Below are 24,631 nucleotides of genomic sequence, written 5' to 3' on the forward strand. Positions count from 1 at the left end.
CTTGGCTTGAGCCCTCCTCCCCAGGGCTGCCTTGTGTTAAGGAAAGAGGCTCCACCAGAGAGGGGTGGAGCATTCTCCTGAAACCACACAGGTGAGGTGAAGGGCACAGAGAGGAAACTTGGGCTTTCCCATCTCAGCACCCTCATGGTCTTCCCATGCTGGCAGGGGAGATGCCTTCTGCTCTGCAGCACCACACACCATCCCTGCCCTTCTCTGACACCTCGGTGAGACCCCATGGCCCTGCCAAGGTGTTTGACCTGCCAGGGTCTGTGTGCCCCCAAACAGCCTGCACACCATCTGACACCTCGGTGAGACCCCATGGCCCTGCCAAGGTGTTTGACCTGCCAGGGACCTGCCCCCAAACAGCCTGCACACCGTGGAACTGCTGATCCACAGGGATCCTCCCTACCCCTGTGGGGTTCACAGCAAGAGCATTCCACACCAGCACCACCTGGGCTGCTGCCCAGCCCAACCCTGCTCCGTGTGCCGGGGTTTTTCCTGCCGCATTCCCTACGGAGGCATAACAGACCTGGGAATAAGGGCTGGTGTCAGTCGGGTGTCATCTTCTGGCAGGGAATCTGGGAAGTGACTGCCTCGGTGCTAAATTTATCCCCCCCACATCCCAGAGGGTGCACAGCCACCCTCAGCAGCAGCAGCCAGCCTGCCACCCGCTTTTGTTCCCGCCTGCTTGCGGCAGGAGGAATTGCTGGGAAGCATCGCCTGAGGGAAGGGTGTTTTTTAGTGCCTGCTGCTGCTCCTTCCTAATATTAGCACAGCAGCTGCAGTTTCTGTTTGTCTGAGCTAAGCTTTTATTGCAGTACTGTAAAACGGAGGCAGCAAATGGGACCAACCCGTTCAAACAGAGCTGGTGACAGCAGCTGTGAAAGAAAACAAAGCCTGTGTCTTCTCCTGCCCCATCCCCTTCTGTCCTCTTCTATTCTTCCTGCCCCTGTCCCCTTCTGTCCCTTTTTCTTCCTTTTAGGAAGAGCCTTCAGACACCCTGAGCTGCTTAGAGCACCCTCCCAGATGCACTGGGATCCAAGAGGATGCTGGTGCTTGAACTGCAGTCTAAAGTGCTGCAAGTACACAGGAGCTTTTAGGATTTTTTTATTAATATTTTTTAGCCTTGAAAATCTCTTGGTGCAGTGCTCAAAAAAAAGAAAAAGCCTAAAAAAAAGCCAAGCAGAGCACATCTGATGGGTTGTAGGAGACTGCTGATGTGACAAAGCCACTGCAGTGCCTTTGGTGTCCACGCTGGACTGTGCATCTAACAGTGTCTCTCTTTGCAGGTGCAGATGCAGCCCCAGTGGCAAGCGCAGGAGCCCAGCAATGAGGATGTAAAGGTGAGAAATCCCATAGCTCTGGAAAGGCAAAAGGGTTGCAAGAGAGTTTTTGGGGTTTTTTTCCCCAGTCAGAGCTTGGTTTCACCCAATCACCGTCTTTCATAAAAATAGGAATGGCCAAGGTGGTTTCAGTGCAGTGAGTCACAGGCTATGAATAGTGTGTTTTTACACCTATTCCACTGACTTCACCTCACAGCAACCTTTTGCATTCCCTGGTCTTTCCAAGCCCTCATTCCCAGTCGCTTTCTTCCCGTGGTTTAAACATTAACACACATCCAAGCATCCTGTTTGCTTTGCCTGAAGCTTGCAACTGTTCAGCTATTTGGAAAGATTTGGGCTCCCGGGACAGCTAAAGTCAAATAACCTCGGGTGATTTTGTCTTTCCTAGCGTGTTTTAGCAGCTGTTTAATTAAACTCCAAATGAGTTGGTTCTGGGAAGACAGAGCTGGGGCAGCTGTCTGCTCCCTGCCCTCCCTTGGCCAGTTGTTGCTCGGTCATCAGGCTCCTTTTTGGGAATTGGTAGGTGGGTTTGTGGTTGAATATTAGGTAGATGAGCTGCACAAGGAAAAACTAACCCCTAAAGCCTGTGTTATTTTTAAAGGGGATATCAGAGCATATTACAATTTGGAAAGTGGCCAGCTGCTGTCCTGGTCCTTCCCTTGATATTCCCCCTTAATGGCCATAGCTGGTTCTCCATGATGAGCTATACTGGAAAGGGAATTTCAGAGGAGAAGGCAGATTCTTTTAATTAAAAATTAAAGCTGACTTTTATTTTTAACATGCCTATTGCGTAATGCACTGTGCTAGAACAAATCCTCCCCTGTTTATTTTCAATGAGGGGAGAAAAAAAACCCCTTTTATTCTACCAGGAACAGGCTTCAATGTTAATTTGATGTGAACTAATAGGCGTCCCAGCAGACATGTGATTTGTGGGTGGCGAATTCCTCGACACGGATGAAGAATGTTCAGGGACATCCATGCCGGTGCGGAGGTGGCTCAGCAGCTCTCTTTCCCACAGCCTTTAATCCCAATTTTGCATTTCATCCCTGGGTTGTAGGCAAAAGCCTGTTAGCAGGAATAGCCTGATCTTCCCTCTGTAGGAGAAAACAGGGTTATGAAATGCTGTTGGGAGAGGGAATTGCATGGGGACAGGGTTTGCAATTCTTTTCCCTGGCAGGTCAGGCAGGGACACAAGGTTGGGAAACAAGGTTAAATATTGGATGGCCCTTAAAATAACTTTTTTAGAGGGACCTGGTGACCTGCAGAAGTGTCCAGTCTGCCAGCCTGGGATGTGAGGATGCTGGCCCAGGCATCTTATCCCTGCAGGGAGTGGGAACTAGAAATGCTCTGCTTGAGATTTGCGCCCTGAGGGGATGTTGGGAGGCGGAGGAGGGTAAAGAATGTTTGCTACTGTCTTGGAGGTGGGAAGAAGTTTCAAGAAGAAACATGCAGAGTACAGTCAAATTAGGAAGCAGGTTCACACCAGCACCCAAATTCATAGAATCATAGAATTGTTAAGGTTGGAAATCATTTAAGATCATCAAGTCCAATCCTTAACCCAACACTGCCAAGTCCATCATTAAACCATGTCCCCAGCTGCCACATCCACATGTTTTTTTTATGCCTTCAGGGATGGTGATTTCACCACTTCCCTGGACAGCCTATTACAATTCCTGACCTCTCTTCTGATGAATAAATTTTTCCTAATACCCAATCTAAACCTCCCTTGGCACAACTTGATGCCATTTCATCTTGTCCTGTCTCTTGTCACCTGTCACTTGTCAGATGGTGCTGCTTTCCAGTGCAGCACTTCCCAGCAGTGCTTGCTGCTCCTGATGTCTTTGGAACTGTGGAGCTGAACGTTTGCCCTTGGCTCACATCCAGGACAGGAAAAAGCAAAGGCGTTTGGGTGACACTGTGGTCAGTGCCAGCTCCTGCTTGTCCTTTCTTGCTCTGAACTTGGAGTCTGGTGGGATGGACTTTTCCATCAGGCTTTAATGGGATGCTCATGGGAGCAAGGGTGAGATGGGGCAAACAGATAATTAATTTGATGTGGAGCTGGTCAGAGCCATGTGCTGCACTGGAGATCCCTGAAGGATCTCACAGCCCTTGTCCTGCTGCCTTGGCACTGGCTGGAGCTGTGGAGCCAGCTTTTAGCAAACAACAGGTGTGGAGCAGGTTTTGGGCATCATCACCTCTTGCCCAAGAGTTGTGCTTTAGTTTTTAATAAACTGAGTCTGAGAAGGAGAGCCCAGCTAAAATGCTCTGCTGAGGTTGCACGTGCCATCCTGGTTCAGTGGTTGCTCCTACCAGATGTCCCAAGAGTGTGGGTTGTTACTGCTCCTGCCTGATGTGCCAAATGCCAGTGCTGATGTCCACCCCGTGTCATCTGTGTCTGTTGTGGGCCCGCAGAACATGTCACCCCTTGCTGAGGGGGGGCTGGAGTGTTTTTAAGCCAGGGTGCAGATGGGTTTGGGCGTTACCGTTGCCTAGCATTCCCCCAGTTAATTTTCCCTCTCTTTCCTCCCCCACAGCTGGAAGGTGACAAGCTGGTGCTGCCGGTGAGCCCCAGCCCAGCGAGCCCCGCGCCCACGCCCAGCCCCAAGCCCCCCGAGGCAGCCGTGCTCACCGTGGAGCCCTCTCCTTCTGAGAAGAAATGCTTCTTTGTCGACGAAGCTGAGCCCCTCCTGCGCTGCGACTCCACCTCCAGCGGCTCCTCCGCGCTCAGCCGGACAGGCTCTTTTATTACCAAAGGTACCAAAACCAACCCAGGGGCAGAGTGGGAGGACAGAAGGGACACCATGGTGTGTCCCATGTGGTCAGCACACGTGGTAGAGCTGCCCAACACACGATAACATTAAAGTAAATAAGTGGGAAAACTGGCTCTCCAGGATACGCTTATCATATCCTCATTCCCGATCAGAATATCCTGTTAGCGACGATGACAAAGATTTGAGACAGAAAAACATCTTGAAAGGCTTTTAACTCTTTGAAGTTCCGCCAGGGAAGTTGTAGCATCTCTGGGTGTTTGGGGGTGTTTCTCCTGGCTTTTGGCTCTTGTGTTGGCCAGTGCATTTCTGCATGAGATTAAACCAGAGAATGTAATTTCCAGACTGATTCTTGTTTTGGATTTTTAAAATTTTTTTTCACTCTTGGTCCTCTTTGCTGCAGACATAAAATACCATTAGTCACCCCGCTTTGTTTTAGGGGCTTTAATTTACTGCATTTAACTTGCTGCATTTAATTTCTGATGAAGGTGAAACACTGAGCTCAGTCAATCTACCAAATTTATACTTGGGTGTGAAAATAAAGCTGACCCAACGAAAATAACTTGAAAGAGCAGAATTCAGCTGTTTTGGCTCGTCTCCTGCCCTCACTTTTCCGAATTGGCCATTCAGCATTTACAAATGCTGTGTTTGCTCTTGCAGGATCCTGGCTGAGGTGCCTTGGCAGCACTGCCTTCCCCATCTTCTCTCAACCCCATCACTTGTCACCCTCCACCTTTTCCCTCAGTTCTCCTTGTAGCATGTCCCTCTCCAGAGGTGGCATCAGGGCATGGGCTGAGAACAAGCCCTGGTTAGCAGAGGTTTCTTGGGGAGTTCCTTGACCAATCCCTTTCCTCCTACAGAAAAGAAGGACACCGTCCTGCGCCAGGTGCGCTTGGACCCGTGCGACCTGCAGCCCATCTTTGACGACATGCTGCACATCCTCAACCCCGAGGAGCTCCACGTGATCGAGGAGATCCCACAGGCTGAAGACAAGCTGGACAGGCTATTTGAGATCGCTGGAGTCAAGAGCCAGGAAGCCAGCCAGACCCTCCTGGACTCTGTCTATAGCCACCTTCCCGATTTATTGTAGGCACTGGGTCACCGCACGCTCTCTGAATATCTGCTAGAGCTAGCTTGGCACTCGTTAAGATGACCAACAATACGCAGGCGGGATTTTTTGTAGAATATATGGCCAGTATTTTCATTGAGGTGTCCTTGGTTTTTGGAGGGGGTGCAGTTTGCCAGCATTGCACCCCTCCACCGTAACTCTATCGCTCAGTCCAAGTCTTTGCACCCTCTGTCCCCTCCCCAAGCCTCTCTTCTCCATGTTCTCATTCCAATCAGATCAGCCGATGCACTTTAAAAAAAGCGAAAACAAACAAAAAAATCCAAAACCGCAGTTAATGAACTGAAAGACCACGAATCTGATGTAATCTAACACATCAAATTGGGGATTGCTCTGTCATCCCCTTCCTCTGTCAAAGCTGTCGCTCGGAGTGACCATCTCCCACCACTTCCCTTTGCCTCAGGGCAGTAAATGGCAAAATCACGCAAAAATCCCACCCCAATTGTTGCTGGTTACTGTCTCTTAACGCAGCTAAGCTTCCCACCCGAGCTGACTCTTTTTTTTTTTGATGTACTCTTGTTTGGCTCATATCCATTGCTGAGATTTTACTAGCACGGTTATTTATTGTATGGTTTTCACCCGGACAACGCATCGCGCTCCTAATACGCTACAGCAGAAGCGCTTAAACCACAAGGAAAAGGGTCAAGCCCCACCAACCTTCAAGGCAGTGGAAAGATCCTTTGCCTCCAGTCGAATGTAAGGAGTTATCCTGCCTTGCCACGTGTGGGAATGGTGGGGCTCCAAAGGGAGCCGGTGCTGGACGTGGGGAGGCGAAGGCCGCCGGTGGTCCCGCTCTCCTCGTGCTGTAAGACTTAAACCAAGCTATGCTTTTACACTCGTGTCTCTTGTTTTTTATACAGATGTGGCCGATAAGTTCTCCAGAGACCTTATGTGGTCTCAATAGTCTCTTCAAATCACACTTCACTTTTTATTAAAAGAGGTCGGGGGTGGGGGGTATGGGGGACAAAAAGCTGCATCGTAAGAAGTCTGTCTGATTATATTTGCAATTATTATGCTCCCGTAACGAACAGTCTGTACTATGCTCAATTTGAAGAAATAATGGTATGAGGGTGGCATGAGCTGCCCCATGGGAAGGGGTGGGAGTGGGGGAAGAGGGGAATGAATTGAAAAATTGCCTTCCGGTGTACTAATTTATTAATAAATACTAGGTGTTTGTTACTTGACACGATTCTGTGTTAACCTCCTTAACAGCTGCCTTTGCTCGGGGACACCTGGGTTGGGGCAGGGGCTTGCTTGGGTTGCCCATGGTGATGAGGGGGATTTTGGAGTTTGGGGGTTGTGAGGAGGTAGCTTTGAGGCCAAAACGTGACTGCTTTCTGTTGGTAGCACTGCCTTGAGTCCCCACAGTCGCTGCTGGAGCTCCCAGCAGGTCCCCACCCTGTGCTGGGGTGGGGGACCTGTCCTAATCCCCACAGTAGTGACAGATCAGATGGCTGATGGGGCTTCCAGGGTTAGTTTTTGCAAACTCTCAAAGGCTTTGTGGGCATTTTGGGGAGCCTGAAGTATTAATTTTCCAGGAAGCAGCTGCTGTGCTGAGTCACTCCCGAGCGAAGGTCTTGCAGTCACAGCATTTCTGTCGCCGTTACATTGCCCATGTCCTTAAAGTCTACACTGCCAAATAACTCATCCCTTGTTATTCTGTCTACGAATTGAATCCTTAATGGGACAAACGCTTCTGGTTTAGAAGACTGTCATTTTGTTTACTTGGCTCCAGAGTGATTTCTGTTACCGAGGGTGCTGTGTTTTCCTTCTGGCTGGCACTGGAAATTGCTGGTGCAGGACTATACATAGGTACACGATTAAAACTTTTCAACACATGCACAGATGAAATATAGTGTCAAATAGCAAGAGCCTTTATTGGGAGCTCTGGGGTGGAGTTTTCCCTTGGTGGCAATGAAACATTTAGCTCTTGGTGTCTGCAGTTTTCTGAGGTGGAACCCAGTATCAGCCTGTTGGCAAGAGATATTGGGACCAGTGGTGGTTGATCCACTTGGGCAAGGATTGGTCAGGGGAGGGAAGGTATGCAATTCTGGGCTCAATCAATAGTTGGCTTTAAATTATCCTTAGCAGGTTCTTGGAGCAAGTCCAGCCAGGAAGTTAAAAATTGTCCTTTTCTGGTGGTCTGGGTTCTCCCAGGCAAATGCAGGGAATGTAAGTACTACAGCCATCATGCCACCCTCCCAGGGAGCCACCAGCCCCACCCTGCAGCTGCACTTCCTGTCCTGGCAGCTGCTCACATTTTCTGATGGGCTTTGAAGGTAAAGCAAAAAAAAACAAAAAAACAAAAAAAAAAAAACCAGTCCTGGGAAGAGGATTTAGCCAGCTGAAGAGTCACCACGAAGCAGGCATGTTGTGGAGGTGCCTTGGCCTGGACCTGGCGAGGGGGCACAAAGAAGCTGTTTGGTTCCCTGCGTTGTTGGGATGCATTTAATTCATCTTGATGGCAGGTTGTGGAACTGGCCAGGACTTGGGAATCCTTGGCTTTGTGCTGTGCACACTTCCAGCATGGTTCCTTTCTTTGACTGCACCTGGATATTGACCTTTTCCCTGGCTCTGTCAGATTTCCAGTTTTTTGTTGCATGTGTGTGTATATGTGTGTACAATATTATATATTTATCAATACATTATATATTTAGATAAACTACATCAATATTTTAATATATGGTGCTATTTCTATATATTTTTTCCTATATTATTACTATGTATTTTTATAGGTGTATAGTATATAAATATTTTCTGTCTCTGGGGGCGTGTAGGGAAAAAATGTCTGAGAGCAGCTGAGCCCCACGTACAGGCAGAGTATTTCCTGGCAGCGTGGGTGGTGTGAGGAGCCACAAGCCCCGTGCCCCCACCCTTCCTCTGAGCCAGCTCTCTTAAGCCTTAAGAAAATAAACCTGGCAGGTGGGATCAATGGGTTCATGACCTGGAGGCATAACTCTGTGGCAGCAGAGATTGTCCTTGTTCTCATCTTTGTCTTATTCAAGGCACAAACTGTGATGTGCAGCTCAAATGGGTGAAGTCCTTGGCTAAAAAGGTAAAGGTGTGAATATAGAGACCTTTATAAATATATGCATAAAAGTGCATTTTTTACAAAATCTACATTGAAAATGTACTTGAGAGTGCATTGTAGGTGAGAGGTGGGGTTTGCCCCTTGCCTGGCCTTGCTCAATCATGGTGTTTGAGGGGTGGAATTTGGGTGCTGGGGTGGCAGTGCCTGTGAAATCAGAGGGCACAAGGAAGCACGATGAGGGCACAGCCTCCTCTGCCTGCTGAGGGCATCTTGCTTCAGAGCTGAGACTGAAATTTCTGGTGTGGGTTGCACAAAACATTGGCTGCCCCAGCCCTGCCTGCTGGGGCTGGGCTATGAGTTGTGGGCATTGCATTTACCCTTAGGGTGACAGTGTTTGCTGGGACAAAGCCCTCCAGAGATGCCTCCAGCACAGTCTGGCATCCTCAGGATGGGCTGGCTCTGCTGATCAGGGCCTTTCAATTCCTCCAGTGCAAATGAGCATTGGGATTGTATTTCTCAATTGTATTTCTTTTTTTTACCCATGAATTGCAGGTGCTCTCTGCAGAAGAACAAGACATCTTGTGCACTTTCCTCCTGCCTTAGCCAAATTGGAGTTTACCCTAATGGGGAATTACTTGCAACCCTCTGGGTGTGGCTGTTTACATCCCGGTTGGAAAAGCACCCCGGGGTCTTGTGGGAGATCATTCACCCCTCTGGCTCCTGGATATCAGCAATTCTCTGTGGATTGCAGCAGTGTCTGTGCAGGAGGGATGGTTTGGGCAGCCTTTGTGTGAACAACTTGGGGGGAGATCAGAAGTGATGCTGAGGGTGTCCTGTGGGCTCAGTGTGGGATCTGGGGGTATTGTGGGACCTGGGGATATCTGGGGGTCTGTGCCCATCACTGGGGACACAGGGCCGAGCTGTGCTGTGCATGGGAGGGAGGCAGGTTGGTACAGGCACAGCTCACCCCAAAATCCTCTCCTGACATCACTTGGCCACGAACTTTTACACCATGAAGGGTTTGCAGCTGTTTTTTCTCCTCTTGGACTTTGCTCCTGTGAGTGCCTCGAGGGGGAAGTTTCCAGGGCAACTGGTAGGAAATGGGAAGATGGAGGAGAAATAAGAACTATCATTTGTGTACTCATTAAGTACCTGCCTGATGGCACCCCCTGAGGTGTTTATCACACCATTTAGGATGCAGCTGCTGCTTCTCTGTGTGAGCATGCATGAGCTTTATGGTTTCATTTGGGATACTCTAATTTAATTTTCCTCACTTTCTGGGATGGAGGGAGCTGTGTGGATAATGGAGGACCTGCCTGTTGTGGAAGCTATGGGTGTTTCTGGCAGCTCACAGTTGTTGCACCATGCCCCAATAGCCAACGCACACTCGTGTCTCTGCTCCTGTTCCCCAATTTCTGCTCCAATCCCCTCAGGGAAACCCCTTGGCTGCAGCACAGCTTCACCTGTCTGCTCTCTGCCCTCTGTGGATGAGATTAACTTCGCCTGGATTTAATTTGAAGGGAATAATCTATAAGCATGGTCTCAAAATACATTTCTGGGCACAGGAGCTTTTGCCAGGACCTGTCAGGCTCAGCAGGAAACTGGGACTGGGGCTGGATGTTAATCTGGTGACTTTGTTTCTGGCAGCTCTGATTTTTCCAGGCTAATACTTGGCAAGAATGATACTAACTAAACCATTGATCTTCCAGGGTCCTTCAATAGCTGATGATTGCTTTTTGCATCATCTTCTCTTACTGATAATTTAGTTTAAGAATAACAAGGTGTCCCCAGTGAGCAGAACTCCAGCTGCCTTTCTACTGAGGCTGGCAGTGTTATTGTCATTTTGCAAGTGGGGAAACTTGAAGGACAGAGATGAAACTCCCCATGAAAAAACTGATCAGAAAAAAATCAGGGTGAAATTCAGAGAGAAGTCCTGCCTCCCATACCCCCCGGAAAAGTGGAGGGATGGAGGCAATGTTCCCAAATATTCCAATGTTCCCAAACCATGCTTTCCATTAATTATTTTGCCCTTTAAGTGAGATTTTTGAGCTGGGAATAAATCTATGGCCATGCTGGCTCCCTGGTTAGATTTTTTGTTTTCCTCTTGCCCCATCTCAGCAAGTGCAGCTGGGAGGAAGGTCCAGAGCTGAGACAACAGCCTGTCCTCCAGCCCCTGTCCCTCCCAGAGGAAACCACTCACTCCTGCCTTTTCCTCCAGCCTGTCCTGTCTCCCCAGAGCAGGGAAGCTCCTTCTCCCTGCCCTGTGCAAGGGACATGGCAGTGGTGCCCATAACACTGATGGAAGAAAGACACAAAACTGGGGCATGGAGCAATTCGGTTTTGGAAAACAAAACAACTCCACAGGGCCAGGGAACTCACCTGAACCTGAAAATCACAGCTGTCCACAAGTGGTGAAAACCCAGGTTTTTCCTCTATTTGTGTTTTTTCTCCTTTTATTCCTTTCCCAAGGACCTTCCCCTGCACCTGGACATAATTTCTGTGGCAGGAGGATGGTGGAGCAGGGATTGGCAGTGATGGCAAGAGGATGCATTGATGCTCTGCCAACTTCCAGGTGTCACCACCAGATTGACCTGTGGGGAGGGAGCACCCCCCTGCCCTCTGCCCCCTGGATGGGCCCTGAAGGCAGGCTGGCAGCCTGTGAGTTGTCCTGAGCTGAATTTAGGCATGGGAACCACCCAAAAAATTCAACGATCTGGACAGTAAAGATGAATTAACCCATCCACATTAGTCACACCCCCTAAGGAGGTGCAAGAATGGGACATGAACCCTTTTCCCCACCCCTGCTCCTGTTGTTACCATCTTACAAAGCTTCCTTTTAAAAATGACATTTAAACTTGGAAATGGTTTTCCCTTTTTTTTCTCCTTTTTTTTTATCACCTCTGCTTTCTTCTGCTTGAATACATGGGAAGTTTCTTCTAATTAAATGTGTCTGTGGACAGCTAATCCTGTTTTTCTCAAGTGTCAATATGGTCCTTTAGCTAAACTAAATATTTTCCCTGCTTGATATTTATCCTCCCTTGGCTGCCCCTTGGCTCCTTCCTGGAGGTATTTGAAAACTGTGATCCCATTCCCTAGATTTTGTTTTTAATTTTTCTCGGCTCAGGTCAGGTTTTCTCAGGGTTTTGTGTCATGCCTGGGCATTTAAGACGTTCCCATTTTGCTGCTGCTGTGGATCTCAGTCCTCCTTGGTACACCCAATGCATGGAGACAGCCACATGCCATCAGCACACTGATAAAAGCTGAAATAGCATCCACCTCTGCACTAACCTTGGATCTTGCAGAATCAGAAAAACCCAGAGTGGTTTGGGTTGGAAGGGACATTAAAACTCATCCCAAGCCTGTGCCATTTGCAGGGACACCTTCCACTATTCCAGGCTGCTCCAAGCCCCGTCCCGCCTGGCCTTGAACAATTCCAGGGATGGGGCAGCCACAGCTTCCTTGGGCAACCTGTGTCAGGTCTCACCACCCTCACAGTGAAGAACTGGTTTTAAACTAGAAGAGGAAATATTTAGAATAATTACTAAGATGAATCTTAGTAATTAATCTAAATCTCTTCTAGTTTAAAACCATCCCTCTTTCTCCTATCATTATCTGCACCTGTAAAAAGTCGCTTTCCCTCTTTTTCATAAACCCCCTTTAAACACAAAAGGTCACAGAGAGGTTTCCCTGGAGCCTTCTCTTCTCCAGGCTGAGAAGGCCATGATTGTCCTCACACTGGTGGCATTTGCAGCCAGGCTCTGGTGATGCTGAGTTTGTGAGCTTTGCCCTTTTGAAATCAGAAGCCTTCCCCACTGTGGGTTTGCTTTCACTGTGCCTCCATCAAATGCTTTGTCTGGACTAACCCAGCCTTCCCCTCCTCTAACTTTCTGTGATTGCGAAAAATAATTTATGTAACAGGCTGAATCAGGATTTTTGCCTGGTATAAAGTGCAAAATACCCCTTGGTCTTGCTGTTAGCCTAGAAATAGGGACATTATTATAATAAACACGTAATAGCCCTGGCTCTTCTCCCTCCTGCAGTGACACAAATTGGGGGTGACACTTGCTCGGCAAATGCAGCTACTCGGTCGTGCCATGAGCGTGAGGGATGAAGAGCCAAAGAGTTGAATCAGCGAGGTTTTCTGGATCTGGCAGGGAAATAAAAGCTGGTCTGGCAACAACCAAATTCTGCAGGTCCCTGGCAGATGCAGCTTTTGAACTCACGAGTGTGGGCACGTGCCATGGAAGAAGTTAGTGTGTCCCTAGGATACCTGAGCAATTCCATGCTGGGGTTAAAAAAAGCTGGTTTGATGGCAAAATTAAAAGTAACCTGGGTTTTCTGCACCTTGTACTGAAAGACCCTCAAGTAATTTTTTTTGTTTCCCACTCCCTTTGTCTTGCTCTGCTTTCCCCTACTCTGTGTCCCACAGCTGCATGCCTGAGGACCTCAGAGGGGAAGGATGAGGGCTGGGAAGGGCTGGAAGGGGCTGTTTTCCTGCATCCACCCCCAAGATGATGCACTCCTGTACACAGTCCCCATGGGGGAATGATGCCAGCAGTGCTTTGCTGCCACTCATGGCCATGTGGGTCTTGGACTGAGTTTGACACCCCGACCCACAGGTGTTCTGTCCCATTCCAGACCCTTCTGAAGGAACCAAACTAGGATGGCATGCCAGATTTTAAATTAATAGATGTGTACCAGTGGAAGAGGAAGTGATACAGCCCCTGGTGTGCATCCTAAAAGAGCTCTCCATTTATTTTGGCACATATGCCCCAACATACAAAAAACCATGGGGGACTCAACCGTCCACTTTGGGGTTTGGGTGTTTGAAGATGTAAAAACATCTTGCCTAAGGCAGCAAGCCCTCCCTTTGGGGTTAGCAGTTCTAAAACTGCCCCAGAGCTGCCCAGGGAGGTTGTGGCATCTCCCTCCCTGGAGACATTCCAAACCCACCTGGACACATTCCTGTGTCACCTGCTCCAGGTGACCCTGTCCTGGCAGGGGGGTTGGACTGGGTGATCCCCAGAGGTCCCTTCCAACCCTGACAGTTCTGTGATTCTGTACCCACTGCTGCCCTGGGGTTGTGTCCCCAGGCCAGGTCCCCCCTCCCTTCTCAAGTGTCACCCACCAGGGTCTCCATACAGAACCCACAGGGCCGTGTTTCAAATTCCAGGAGCCTTTCCCAATCAGACTACTTGGTTAGCTGCCATAAAAAATCCACCATTGCCATTACATGGCAAGCTGCACACAGAGGGGATGGACAGACCCAGGGACACTCCATGACAGGTGAGTCACCTGAAATAACCCCTCATTTGTCTGGAGTCCCAGCAGTTCCTGGAAAATGAGCTGCACGATCATCGCTGCGGCATCAGCACCTGCTGATGCAGCACTGTTAATTATAGAGCTGGGGCTCAAGCAAGCACAGCACAATTAACATCTCTTAGGTGAGCTGCTGGGCTCTCCCAGACCTCCCCCAGGCTGGAGGTGACAGCAGGATGCTGTCAACAACTGCCCCACCACGTGGTGGTCCCATGGTCAGTGCATGGATTTACACCCTGCTGCTCCAAGGTTGCTGTTTGGGCTCACAGTCCAGCCTTTAATGCTGGAGCAATAAATTGCAGCTGATTTTCTGGAGGAAGGCCAGATGCTCTCCACTGGCAGCTCCAGCAGGAGGAAGGGAAGGGGTGACAGTGTGATATTAAGGTTTGCAGCACCCATCCTCTGTGTCATTCAATTTTTTTTTCCTGAGACCTCGATAAACAGTAGAAGGTGTTATTTTCAGCGCTGAAATGCTGGCGTCTTACACCTCCCATCTCTAAATGTGCAGCCATTTCCTTCCAGAGGAGACATTTTTTTCTGAAAATAGAAAGAAATTCATATTTTGACCAGAGTAAGCAGTTATTTTCCTCCATTTCTTGATTTTTGGAGCATCTAGCAAACTGATGTTACCACATTAAAGTTGCTCTACAGACTTCCCATCCTCAGGCTCTAGAAAACCTGGATAGCCAGGGACACTAAATCACCCGAAATTCCTAATTCATGGCCAGAGTCCCTGTGTCCCAGTATGTGCCCAACACTGCCATGTGCCCAACACACTCCCAGCACTACCAGGCTGGGCACCATTTCCAGGCTGGAGTCTGTGAGGGTTAAGTGGTCCTTTTTAGAAGGCCCTGTTGTCATTGAACAAAGGGTAATGTTTTAAAAGTAAAAGGGGGTCGATTTAGACCACCCCCATTTTACAATGAAGGTGGTTAAACACTGGAATAGGTTGACCAGAGAGGTGGTGGATGCCCCATCCCTGGAAAACATTCAAGGCCATGTTGGGTGGGACTTGGTCTTGTTGAATATCTTGCCCAGGGGGTTGGACTAGATGACCTTGTAAGGTCCCTTGCAATCCAAACCATTCTATGATTTTGTGGTCTCTGAAAGGGCTGAGTGGGGCTTGCAGGATCTCCTTGTGGGATGTAGGTGCTCAAGTTCCGTGCCAAGGAGCTGCACTTGCTCTCAGCTGGGGTGATGGTGCAGGGGGGGGCCCATCAAGCCCCACGTGGGACACGTGGTGTTTTGGAGGACATCCACCCCCACTGCTGCAGCGAGCAGGCTCCCCAGCATCCTCCAGCCTGAGACCTGGGTCCCCACAGGGTTTTGCTGGGCCTTTCAAAGGAGCTCAATGCCCAGCACATCACCACATCCCTTCCCACTGCTTCCCAGTGGCCCTTGGCAGTGATGGAGCTGGTTAATGGGTTCTGCTGGAGAGTTTGATACTTAACTCACTTCCAGAATCAGGCGGAGGCTGCAGAGGTGACTCAACAAGGTCTTGCTCTGGTTCAGCCAGGAAAATCACATCCTGTTCTTTTAGCTGGAAAAACACTTGGCCACAAATGCATCACATCATGTTGTACATGGAGGCATCTGCTCCTCACCCAGGCTGATGTCACCTCTCCTGACCCCTACGATGAAGGGCCAAAAACTGTCACCAGCCCATGGGCTCTTTTATTGATGCACACAACTGCCTGGGCTGCTGCAGTTTCAAAGGGTGGCCCTCATGGTGCTCAGACTTCAAAACAACTCGCCCTGTGCCTGTGCCTGGGCTCCCTCCATCTCACCCCAGTGACAGGCGTGGATTTGTGCCTGTCCACGTGTGCAGCTGCACATCCCACCACAACTGGTTTAATGAATCTGAGGAAACGAGCACAAAACCATTGAGCCGTGCTGATTTTATGTCACTGCCAGGCTTTGCACTCAGCTTGGGAGCCAGGGAGATAAAATACAGCTCGTTTTGTTGATGCCAGTGAGGTTTAAAACTCAAGACAAATTAATTGTGTCTGTATTTTTTGATGGTTGAAGGCAATTTCGTGAAACATTTGTTAAAGATGCCACTTAAGGAGGAATTTCCTAACTGCACAAGTTAATAACTTTAAAACTGCTACTCAGGCTCTCTGCAAATGGGGCTTTGTGCTGCAAATCTCTTTGAGGCTCATAATTCAATCCTATTTAAAAGCAAATTTTCTTAGATTTAGAGCAATGAATATTTAAATGCTACCAGTTGAACAATTTTCAATGTTGAGATCATTTCAAAGCCAGGAGAGTTTACAACATTCGGCTACTCTGCCATGCTTCAGCGTCTGAATTGATCTGAACCAGTAGCTGACTCTTAAGCAGCTTAAACAGCTATAAAGGGCTAGAACAGTTGAAAGGGTTAGGGCAGTTTAAGCAGAATATCGTGTTTTCAGGGCTTTGGTTAAAGAAATGAGAGTTCACAGGCTGTCAAGGCGAGCAGCTCCAGAAGAAGGATGTGACAAGCTTCGCCAGAAAAGCTCTCTGAAGCATTCGGCATCTTCTCTGCCTTCAAACCTTGTCTGGTTTATTTTTTTTCCTGAGAAAAAATAAAGAAGAAAAATGAAATGAAAGGAGCATGTTGAACATTGACACAAAATGCAGAACATAGGCAAAATGTTTGGGAAGAGCTGTGAATGTGGGTTTGCACTGACAACAGCCTTGTTCTGCTCCCTGTATTTGACACTTCTTCAGTAGAAGCCACTTCAAAACCCAGTAATGCTCTGAAAAGTGGCAATGAAAAAAAACCACATGAGCTTTGCTGTGCTCATGTTTAGCCCCTCCAGTGTCAGATACATGCAAATTAAAAACCAAAAGATGGAGCTTTTAAAAGCTCTGTTGTGAACCCAAGCCAAATCTGCACAAGTTTTTGGCCAGGGTGATTTTTTCAGATGGGAAAGCAGACAAGGGGAGAAGGAGAGGTTGTTGTTCTTGGGGGGGTTTTTTGGTTTTCGTGTTTTTGGGTTTTTTCCTTTTTTTAAACTTTTTGTTGTAAAGAGGTATTTATGCCTCTCCTAGCCATAGAAATGGCCCCCGTGTCCATTATAATTTATTCCTTTTGACTAAAAGCCATGCATATGTCAGTATAGTTGCTCCATCTGTGCTGTTAATGCTGGACTGTGCAAAAAACCGTTCAGGTTTTGTTGGATACAAGAGACAACCGAGGCAGAGGGAAGACTCCTTAGCTTGGCATATCACAGAAGAATGAACATGGGGAATCTGTTTCCAGGTGTTTCTCTAACTGCACTGGCATCAGGACAGCATCTGTGCTGGCACACGCCTCCCACACCTGTGCCACAAAAGCAAGGTAAGAAGCAGTGTGGCTGAGGTGAGCTGCAGAGGCTCTGCCAGGGCTGTCTCTGCTGCAGTTCCTTTACATCAGCTGAGGGCTGCAGGAATGGGACAGGGCTGATGCACCAGGCTGCACCACATCCCACTCCCCCATGTCCCAGAAGCAGATTTCTGGGAAATGCATGATGACAGGTGATGTAGTTTCCTCTGCAAACCCTCCTGTCTCAGACTGTTTGTGGCTTGGGGAGAGCCAGGCTCCTGGGCTCTCTGGCTGCTGGGTGACCCTCTGTGGGTTTCTCTCCTGTGAGCACCCAGGGTTCTCTGGAGAAAGCAGGACAAGCCTTTGCCATCCAAACCTTCTGTGTCAGACCTTGTACCAAACACTGGCTGATTTGCCTGTTTTGAGCCTGGCAACCCCAGCTGATGCCCTCATCCATCTAATTTTTTATTTTTATTTGTCAGTGGCTGAAGCACTGAACAGCCTGTCCTCTCCCAGTTCCATAAGCCTCACCATGTTTCTACCCACCTCTTTTTGAGGACAAGAAGTCCTGACCTACTCATGTTTTATCTTCCCTGCATCCCTTCTTTGAACTTCTCCCCTTCTGTCCATGGTAGGCTGTGATGATGGATGAGGCAGGGTCACTTCCACATCAAGATTATATCCTGACAGCATTATTGCTGCAGAAGAAAATGCCAGCCCTGACCAAATATTCCCTCTGAGGGTATTGCCAGGGTTTTCATCAGGGATAGGATATTTAGCATCACCATGGTAGGATCCAGGCAATCACTCAACTGGAAAAATAACTCAGGTGCTGTGTAATGAGATCTGACAGAAATGTAGCAGTAAATGATTTAATTACTCAGCCTGTTTCAGTGATGGTGCCAGGATGGATGCAGCAGTGCTGGGTCCCTGCTGCTGACAGCAGCATCCTCCCATAGCTCAGCAGCATGCCTGGGGCAAGCCTGTGACCTCCCATCTCACCATAAATATACTCCAGAATTGAATTATACTATTTAGAGCTGGTTTATTAATGGTATAGCTGATGTGTGTGTATGTATATAATGAATTATTCCTTACACTGACGGCCTCAGCAATCCCATTTCTTCAGTCTTCTTCCTCAGCACCATTTCCCTTTTCCTCACTCCCAAACTGCTCCTGTCTCATTCCATCTTGTCTCCATACTCTCTTAGAACACTTTTTTTCCAACAATAACATCACTGTCCAAAATTATGATATTCCCACCAGTTCCTATTTTTCCAGTTTCTCTGTAGACATACACAAAAGATCTGGGTTGTTTTTGGTTTTTTTTCAGAGCAAGCACTCAGCACTTCCAGGAACTGGGTGTCTTCAGCAAGCAGCAATGTGTGTCTTGTTTTAAAAACATCCCACCCTTGCTTTAACTAACTTTTAATATGTCCCAGAACTGGCTGTTCTGGGACATATTTCTCCATGGCTTTGGGCTCTGGGTCAGGGTTAGAGCACCAGGATGTGCTGATCTGGCAGGATTTTGTACCCCTCCAAAGCTGGCAAGTGGCAGATCTCCTTTTCCCCCACAGCACTTTGCAAGGATATTTGGAAGCAAATAACTTCTGTATGAGCAGCATTAGGACTTTTCCTGCATCACACGGGGTTTCTGGCTTGTGAAGCACCTTTCAGGACAAGCCAGCAAAAAAATTCCCACATGATGGAAGGCACCAGCCGGTTTCATCATCCCTAAAGATTTCCAGGAAACCCCAACTCAGAAATTCGTGTTCCCCTTCCCTCACCCCTCCACAGCAGTGGTCAGCCTTGGGAGGTGGAGATGAAGTCACAGAAGTGAGTCAGAAAATGCTCGATTTTGGGGAGGGCGATTCTTTATGAGGGTTCTTTCTGCTGCGGTTTTGTAAGCAGATCACCTCCAGCTTGGCTGGAGCGATTCCCAGCGTCTCTCCGAAGGGTTTTCGCCCTCTGGAGGCTCACGTTAGTAAATCAAATGCAAAATTTAAAGAGAAAAAAAGGCTCAGATCTTACATTTGCAGGAATGCCTTCCCCATGAGAATAAATATGAAAAGAGCTGGTGAACTCCAAAGTGCATTTACTGAAAAGCTGGGCACAGACTCATGGCAATAACAGAATCACAGAATGGTTTGGTTGGAAGGGACCTTAAAGATCAGCATGTTCCAACACCCTGCCATGGGCAGGGACACCTTCCACTATCCCAGGTTGCTTCAAACTCCATCCAACCTGGCCTTGGACACTTCCAGGGATTGGGCAGCCACAGCTTCTCTAGCCAGTCTGTGCCAGGGCCTCACCACCCTCACAGGGAAGAATTTCTTCCTAATAATCAATCTAAATTTCTCCTTTTTTATTTTAAAACCATCTCTCCTTGCCCTATCACTATCTGCCCCGGTAAAAAGCCATTTTCCTTTTCCATAAACCTTCTTTAGGCACTGGAAGGGGCAAAAAGGTGACCCTGAAAATATAAGCTCAGGCTTGTTTTGCACTAGGCTTGGTTTAGCCATATTTACTTATCTTACTTTATTTCCCTGTGTATTTCTGCCATGATTTCATCCCAGTTCCCTGAAGACTGTGGTAGACTCCTCGTGTTCCTATGGAGTTTTCTTGTCAGCCTCTTTATATCCTCTGTCAAGCTGCACACAGCTGAGCCTCACAAGTCCCAGGAGAACAGAGAGAGGGCTGTGCCTGGAGGCACCGTGCCAGGAACATGCCCAACAGAGGCTGCTGGCCAGGCACGGTGATGTGATTCAGTGAGCTGGGGGCAGAGACACAGAACATCCCCTCCCAGCCCTGTTCCCATGCAGGACACCCTGTATTTTGTGTTTGCTCTCTTCCAGCCAGCCCAGGTCCTGGCAGCACATCTGCCAAAAAAACAGCTGGAAGCCAGATGTGTGAACAGCTAGCTCCTAGCTCCTACCAGAGACAGGAATTCCCATGGGTACTGGCACATGTTAGGAGCCTATATGGGAATGGTGCTGCTAAACATATTTTTGGAGAGGATCTTTTTGTCTAGAGCATTATTGGAGGACAAACTTTTTAGCTGTGTGTTAGAATAGCACATAGGGTGGTGGCTTTAAACTGAAAGAGGATTGATTTAAATTAGATAGAAGTGCTTTACAATTATTGTGGTGGAACACTGGCACAGATTGCCCAAAAAAGTTGTGGATGCCCCATCCCTGGAAATGTTCAAGGCCAGGTTGGACAAGACTCTGGGGAAACTAATTTAGGTGAAGATGTCCCTGCTCATTGCAGGGACCTTGGACAAAATGACCTTTAAATGTTTCTTCCAACCTTCCAACCTAAACCATTCTATAATTCGGAACCACAAAGCCCATAACAGATGTGAGGGGTACCAAGGATTCCACAGCCTCAGAAGCCTTTGCCCTTTGCTCCTGACATCTTCTGTCCTTTTACCTGTCAGAAGGAAATGTCCACCTGTGATCTGTACACATCAAGAGCTCAGAAAGTTCCCATATTCCACCAAAATGTCACAGTTCTACACCACCATGCATGGCTGGGAGAGAAGGTGTGCAACACCATGAAGCAGCACCCTCTTACCCTGCTCATCTTCATTCCCAGTCTCAACAAGGTGCCCACCTGCGCCTCAGCAACATCCAACACTTCTGCACGGGGTCAGCTCCATCCCACAAGGTTGCTGAAGGGAAAGGCACACGTCTTTTCCAAAGGGAATACCAAAGATTGTGGGAAAACAAGGTCCAGATGAGAGGGGATCATAAGGAAAACCTAGATGGGATTTTCCACATTCTTGGTCCTTGATCCACAGAAGTCACAAAGGTTTATCCAGTGCTGTCTCTCCAGTCCTACAGACCAGGCTTGGGTTGGCAATTAACTTCTCCATGGGACTAATTTGACTTCCCATTTCTGAGCTGGCTGAGGTTCTGCACTGCTGCCAGTACAAGGTCCACAGGTCATTCAGTCACCCACAGGCTGCTCTGGGCCAAGAGCTCATCACTGTCAGGGCCACACCAGCCACCACAGCTCCCTGGGGCCAGCACCAGCAAGCCTGTGCAGGGCTCAGCTCAACAGGCTTTGGTTTTTTTTGGCACCTCAGCACCTGAACCCACGCAGCCAAGAGTTCAGCACTCTGGGTCTTCCTACAGGTTTTGAGGAGATGTTCTTCAATGTCCAAGAGAGATTCTTTCTATGTCTGGATAGGCCTGAACTTGGGAAAAAGCATTGTACAAGGCAAACCAAGAGAAAAAATAATCACTTGAATCTCCCTCTGTCTAAATTAAAAATCAAGAACATATCCTAAGTGTGCATTATTGGTGTTGTTCTGTCCTGATTCCCATCTTAGGGGGTTTGAGGGCAATTTTGGCAGGTTGGCTCCCTGGGTGTGGCACTGGTTGTAGGAGAGAGCTGAGAGAAGATTCCCCCCCTATTTTCAAGGCTATTATATTGTGTCCATGAACCAAGTTAGATTTTAGAAAAAGAGAAGGACATGTCATCCCACAGCAGTGGGACAAATCTGGGACAAGGGACACTTGTAACAAACCCCCCAGCAGCTCTGGGTACCACAGACAACATCAAGAGCAGGGCAACATCAATTTGTTGCATTACCTGTGCAGCCCAACACCTCCTCATGCCAGGAACACCATTCCCAGCTCCTGGAGGCAGGAAATTGCTTAATAATTTAAAACCATGCTCTAGAACAGAGGTAAACACACTTTGGCAGAGGAGTGGAGGTGCATTCCAGTGCTGAGGTACATCTGGTGTGTGCTGAGGTTGTCACATTGCAGTAGGAGCCAGCAGGGCACTGTCACAGTTTGGTGAGAGGGGACAGTCACAGGGGTGTGATCACTGCTGCAGATTTGGGGTCAGCTTTGCCAGTGCTTTGCAGGGAGCCCAGGAAGGCGCCAGTGATGTTTTGTATTCTGTCTGCAGGGCTGGGATTTGTACAGTTGAGCAAGTTTTAATGTGATGTTTTCTGAGGCAGGAGACGTGGAAGCCTAAAGTGCCGCTATTATGAAATTCCAGTCCAAGCAGTGGCACATTTTAAATAAGCAATAAAGATGCAAGAGCAAGTAAGTAGCAAATAGCAATTCCACTGTAAGATCACAGAGCCATGACCAGGCACAACCTGATTTTTTATGCATGTTAAAGTAATTGGAAATTTGCCTTGTGCTTGTTCTTCATCTTGTTAAAGGACTTGCTGCTATGAGGACATATGGGGTCATTTCCAATGCTTTTAGTGCTCTGCACAGTTTCTTGGCCAGGGTTCACATTGTTCCAGTAAACAGTTACCTGGTTGTTTACTGGAAAAGCCAAGATTCCAGGCCTCCTTTGGAAGATGATTTAATCATCTTACACAGCATTTTGCACTTGGATAAGCAGGTCAGCAGCCAAGGCTCGAGCAAACAAGACGGTCTGCCGTGGCCTTACCTCCTGCCTCGAGCAGCACTGGTATGCAGGAGCAGGGAACCCATGGAGTGCACACACATGGCTGGGTCTCCGCAGCTCTAGCATGTCTCCTCATGCCTGATGTGCACATGCCATATTAGCAAAATGTGAACATTTGACTCAGCCTGGCCTGCACTGAACATGAGTTGGAGGCCCAGCAAGTAAACAAACCCATAAGTCATCCTCCAGCCGGGCTGCCAAGAGGCTCCTCAATACCCAGGCAGAATTCAATGGGTGCCACTCTGCCAGACTGCATCTGCAGCCCGCCGCTAATGGGGAAAAATCATCGCCGTCGAGCTCTCCTTTGGCTCATCTCAGCACACACAGACAGCTGATCCTACAGGCTAATTCCCAGCTGGCCCAGTCACAGGAGAAGGAAAGGGAAGCTCACTTCAGGCACAGCAGCACAACCCTGCCTTGCTCAGCCCGTGGTGACTCACGAGGCAGAATTGCACCATCTCAGCGTGACATCTGCGGGTTACAGCAGACACAGACATGCCACGTGATGTCCAGCACCTTTCAGGAAGCAGCTGGTGCCTCCCCTTAGCCCCAGAAACTGCCTTTTGGCACGGTCATGCACTGTGTAGTGCCTGGTCGAGTCATCACCCGCTGCGTAGTCATGTGTGTAACTGTGAATGATAACCGTTATCAAACAGGTGGAAAGTTCTCAGCTGTAAAGTTCTTTGCCTGTGGAAGAAGAAGAGGAATCAGGCCTACATGAGAAATTAAACCCAAAACCAGGAGGACAAAAAAATATTTTCCCCCATTTCTAAGCTGTCTCTGATCTTTCACCATTTTACAGCTGTGCCTACGAGTCCACTGCAAAAGCTGAGTGAAGACTGCTGCCTTCCTGGGATCATGGAATCACAGAATGGTTTGAATTGGAAGGGACCTTAAAGATCATCTACCTCCAACTCCCCTGCCAAGGGCAGGGAAAGCTATCCCAGCTGCCATGGCTGGGAGCTGCAAGAGTCAACACAGCTGGGAAAATGCAATTTTTTGTGAATATTTTACCCTGCAGAGTCTCTGTACATCACAGCTGTGCTGTTTGCCTGCCCCATGAGTGGGGCACATATGGCACATCCCAACACTAGAGGAGGAACAGGGACAGGAGGAAAATGCCATACCAAGGACAGAAAGGGTGATGGTGAACAAAAGAGAAATAAGAAAGAAGCTGTGAAAGACAGGAGCAATAAAAGAGAATCTCTGTAGAAAGCTACAGCAGAGCTCAACAAGATGATGGCACATGTCCCTCTGGGTTCATTAACCACTAATAGCATTTATGAGATGGATTTGTCACACTCAGGAGTATTTAAGAAAATAAAAAAATAATCTGGAAAAAATCTTGCGCCCTATAAACATCTATCCTTTCTAATGAACACTTAATGCTTGTTAGGAATGATGGAAATAAAATCAGCCAAGTGAGAGGCAAACAGGCTCCAGTTTGACATGAAGCCCCTGAAGTGTGTGAGGACCTGGAGTCCTTGGCTCACACAGGTATTTAGGGCTGTGCAAGGTACCCTGAGCATCTGTCCTGGCCCCAGCATCACTTGGTGGCTGCTGATGCCCCACACGTGGAATCTGGAGCTCGTATCTTTGTCTCTGATGCCCATGAGCACCTCAGTAATCCTTGAGAGCTTCAGTAAAACAAAGCAACAGAGCTTCCATGGGGTTTTTGTATGGGTGCTGCAAATAATGGGCCAAGCTCAAGGCAAGAAAGATCACATCCATTTGCAGGGAATGCCACAACAAGAATGGACCCAAATCCTGCACCGTAGCAGGGAGAGTCTAAAACAGCTGCTGGAGATCCAGGAGTGCTCACCCTTGCTTGTGAGAAATTAATTTCAGGCAAGAACCTACCTGAAGTGAACTGTGCCACCAAAACCAGCACTGGGGACATTGGGGTTGTTGTTGTTTCATCCTGGCTGCCCCACAGAGCAAAGCTCCTCAAGGTTTTCTTCATCTTTTCTGGGTTTTAGGAGTCCTAAATGCAAATCAATTAAGTAATGCCTGAGGCACTTTCAATGCCCTGTGCTAACCCGCTCTGAAAATCCCCAGCTTTGAACACGAGGTGGCAGGCTGGCCCCAAGATGGGGAGCAGCCAAGGCAGCTGAAATGGCCAGAAACTGTCCTTTGTCACCACAGAAAGGCGGTGACACGGAAGCTCAGCTCCTTCTTGTCACCTCTCAGAGAAGAGAGAAAGGGCACAAGGTTCCTGCGGGTCTTGGAGTGACTTAGGGGGAGGAGCATGAGGTGAGTGGTCACATACTATGAAAAGATGTGGCAAGATGTGAGAAGATGTGAAAAGATCTTGCC

General features: G+C 48.3%; 1 protein-coding gene across 2 annotated transcripts in view; it reads left to right on the forward strand.

Annotated features, from left to right (window-relative positions):
• Nucleotides 1-6,421, forward strand: part of TNFRSF21 (TNF receptor superfamily member 21) — a 35,452-nt gene extending 29,031 nt beyond the window's left edge. For both annotated transcript variants that reach the window (XM_041480979.1, XM_041480980.1), the window contains exons 5-7: nucleotides 1,290-1,343; nucleotides 3,878-4,097; nucleotides 4,972-6,421. In XM_041480979.1, the coding sequence (XP_041336913.1) occupies nucleotides 1,290-1,343; nucleotides 3,878-4,097; nucleotides 4,972-5,201 (504 nt within the window). In that variant the 3' untranslated portion in view covers nucleotides 5,202-6,421. The remainder of the gene's footprint in view (nucleotides 1-1,289; nucleotides 1,344-3,877; nucleotides 4,098-4,971) is intronic.
• The last annotated feature ends 18,210 nt before the right edge of the window (nucleotides 6,422-24,631 follow it).

Source organism: Pyrgilauda ruficollis, unplaced genomic scaffold (genome assembly GCF_017590135.1).
Source record: "Pyrgilauda ruficollis isolate IOZ18807 unplaced genomic scaffold, ASM1759013v1 scaffold54, whole genome shotgun sequence".
Lineage (NCBI taxonomy): Eukaryota > Metazoa > Chordata > Aves > Passeriformes > Passeridae > Pyrgilauda > Pyrgilauda ruficollis.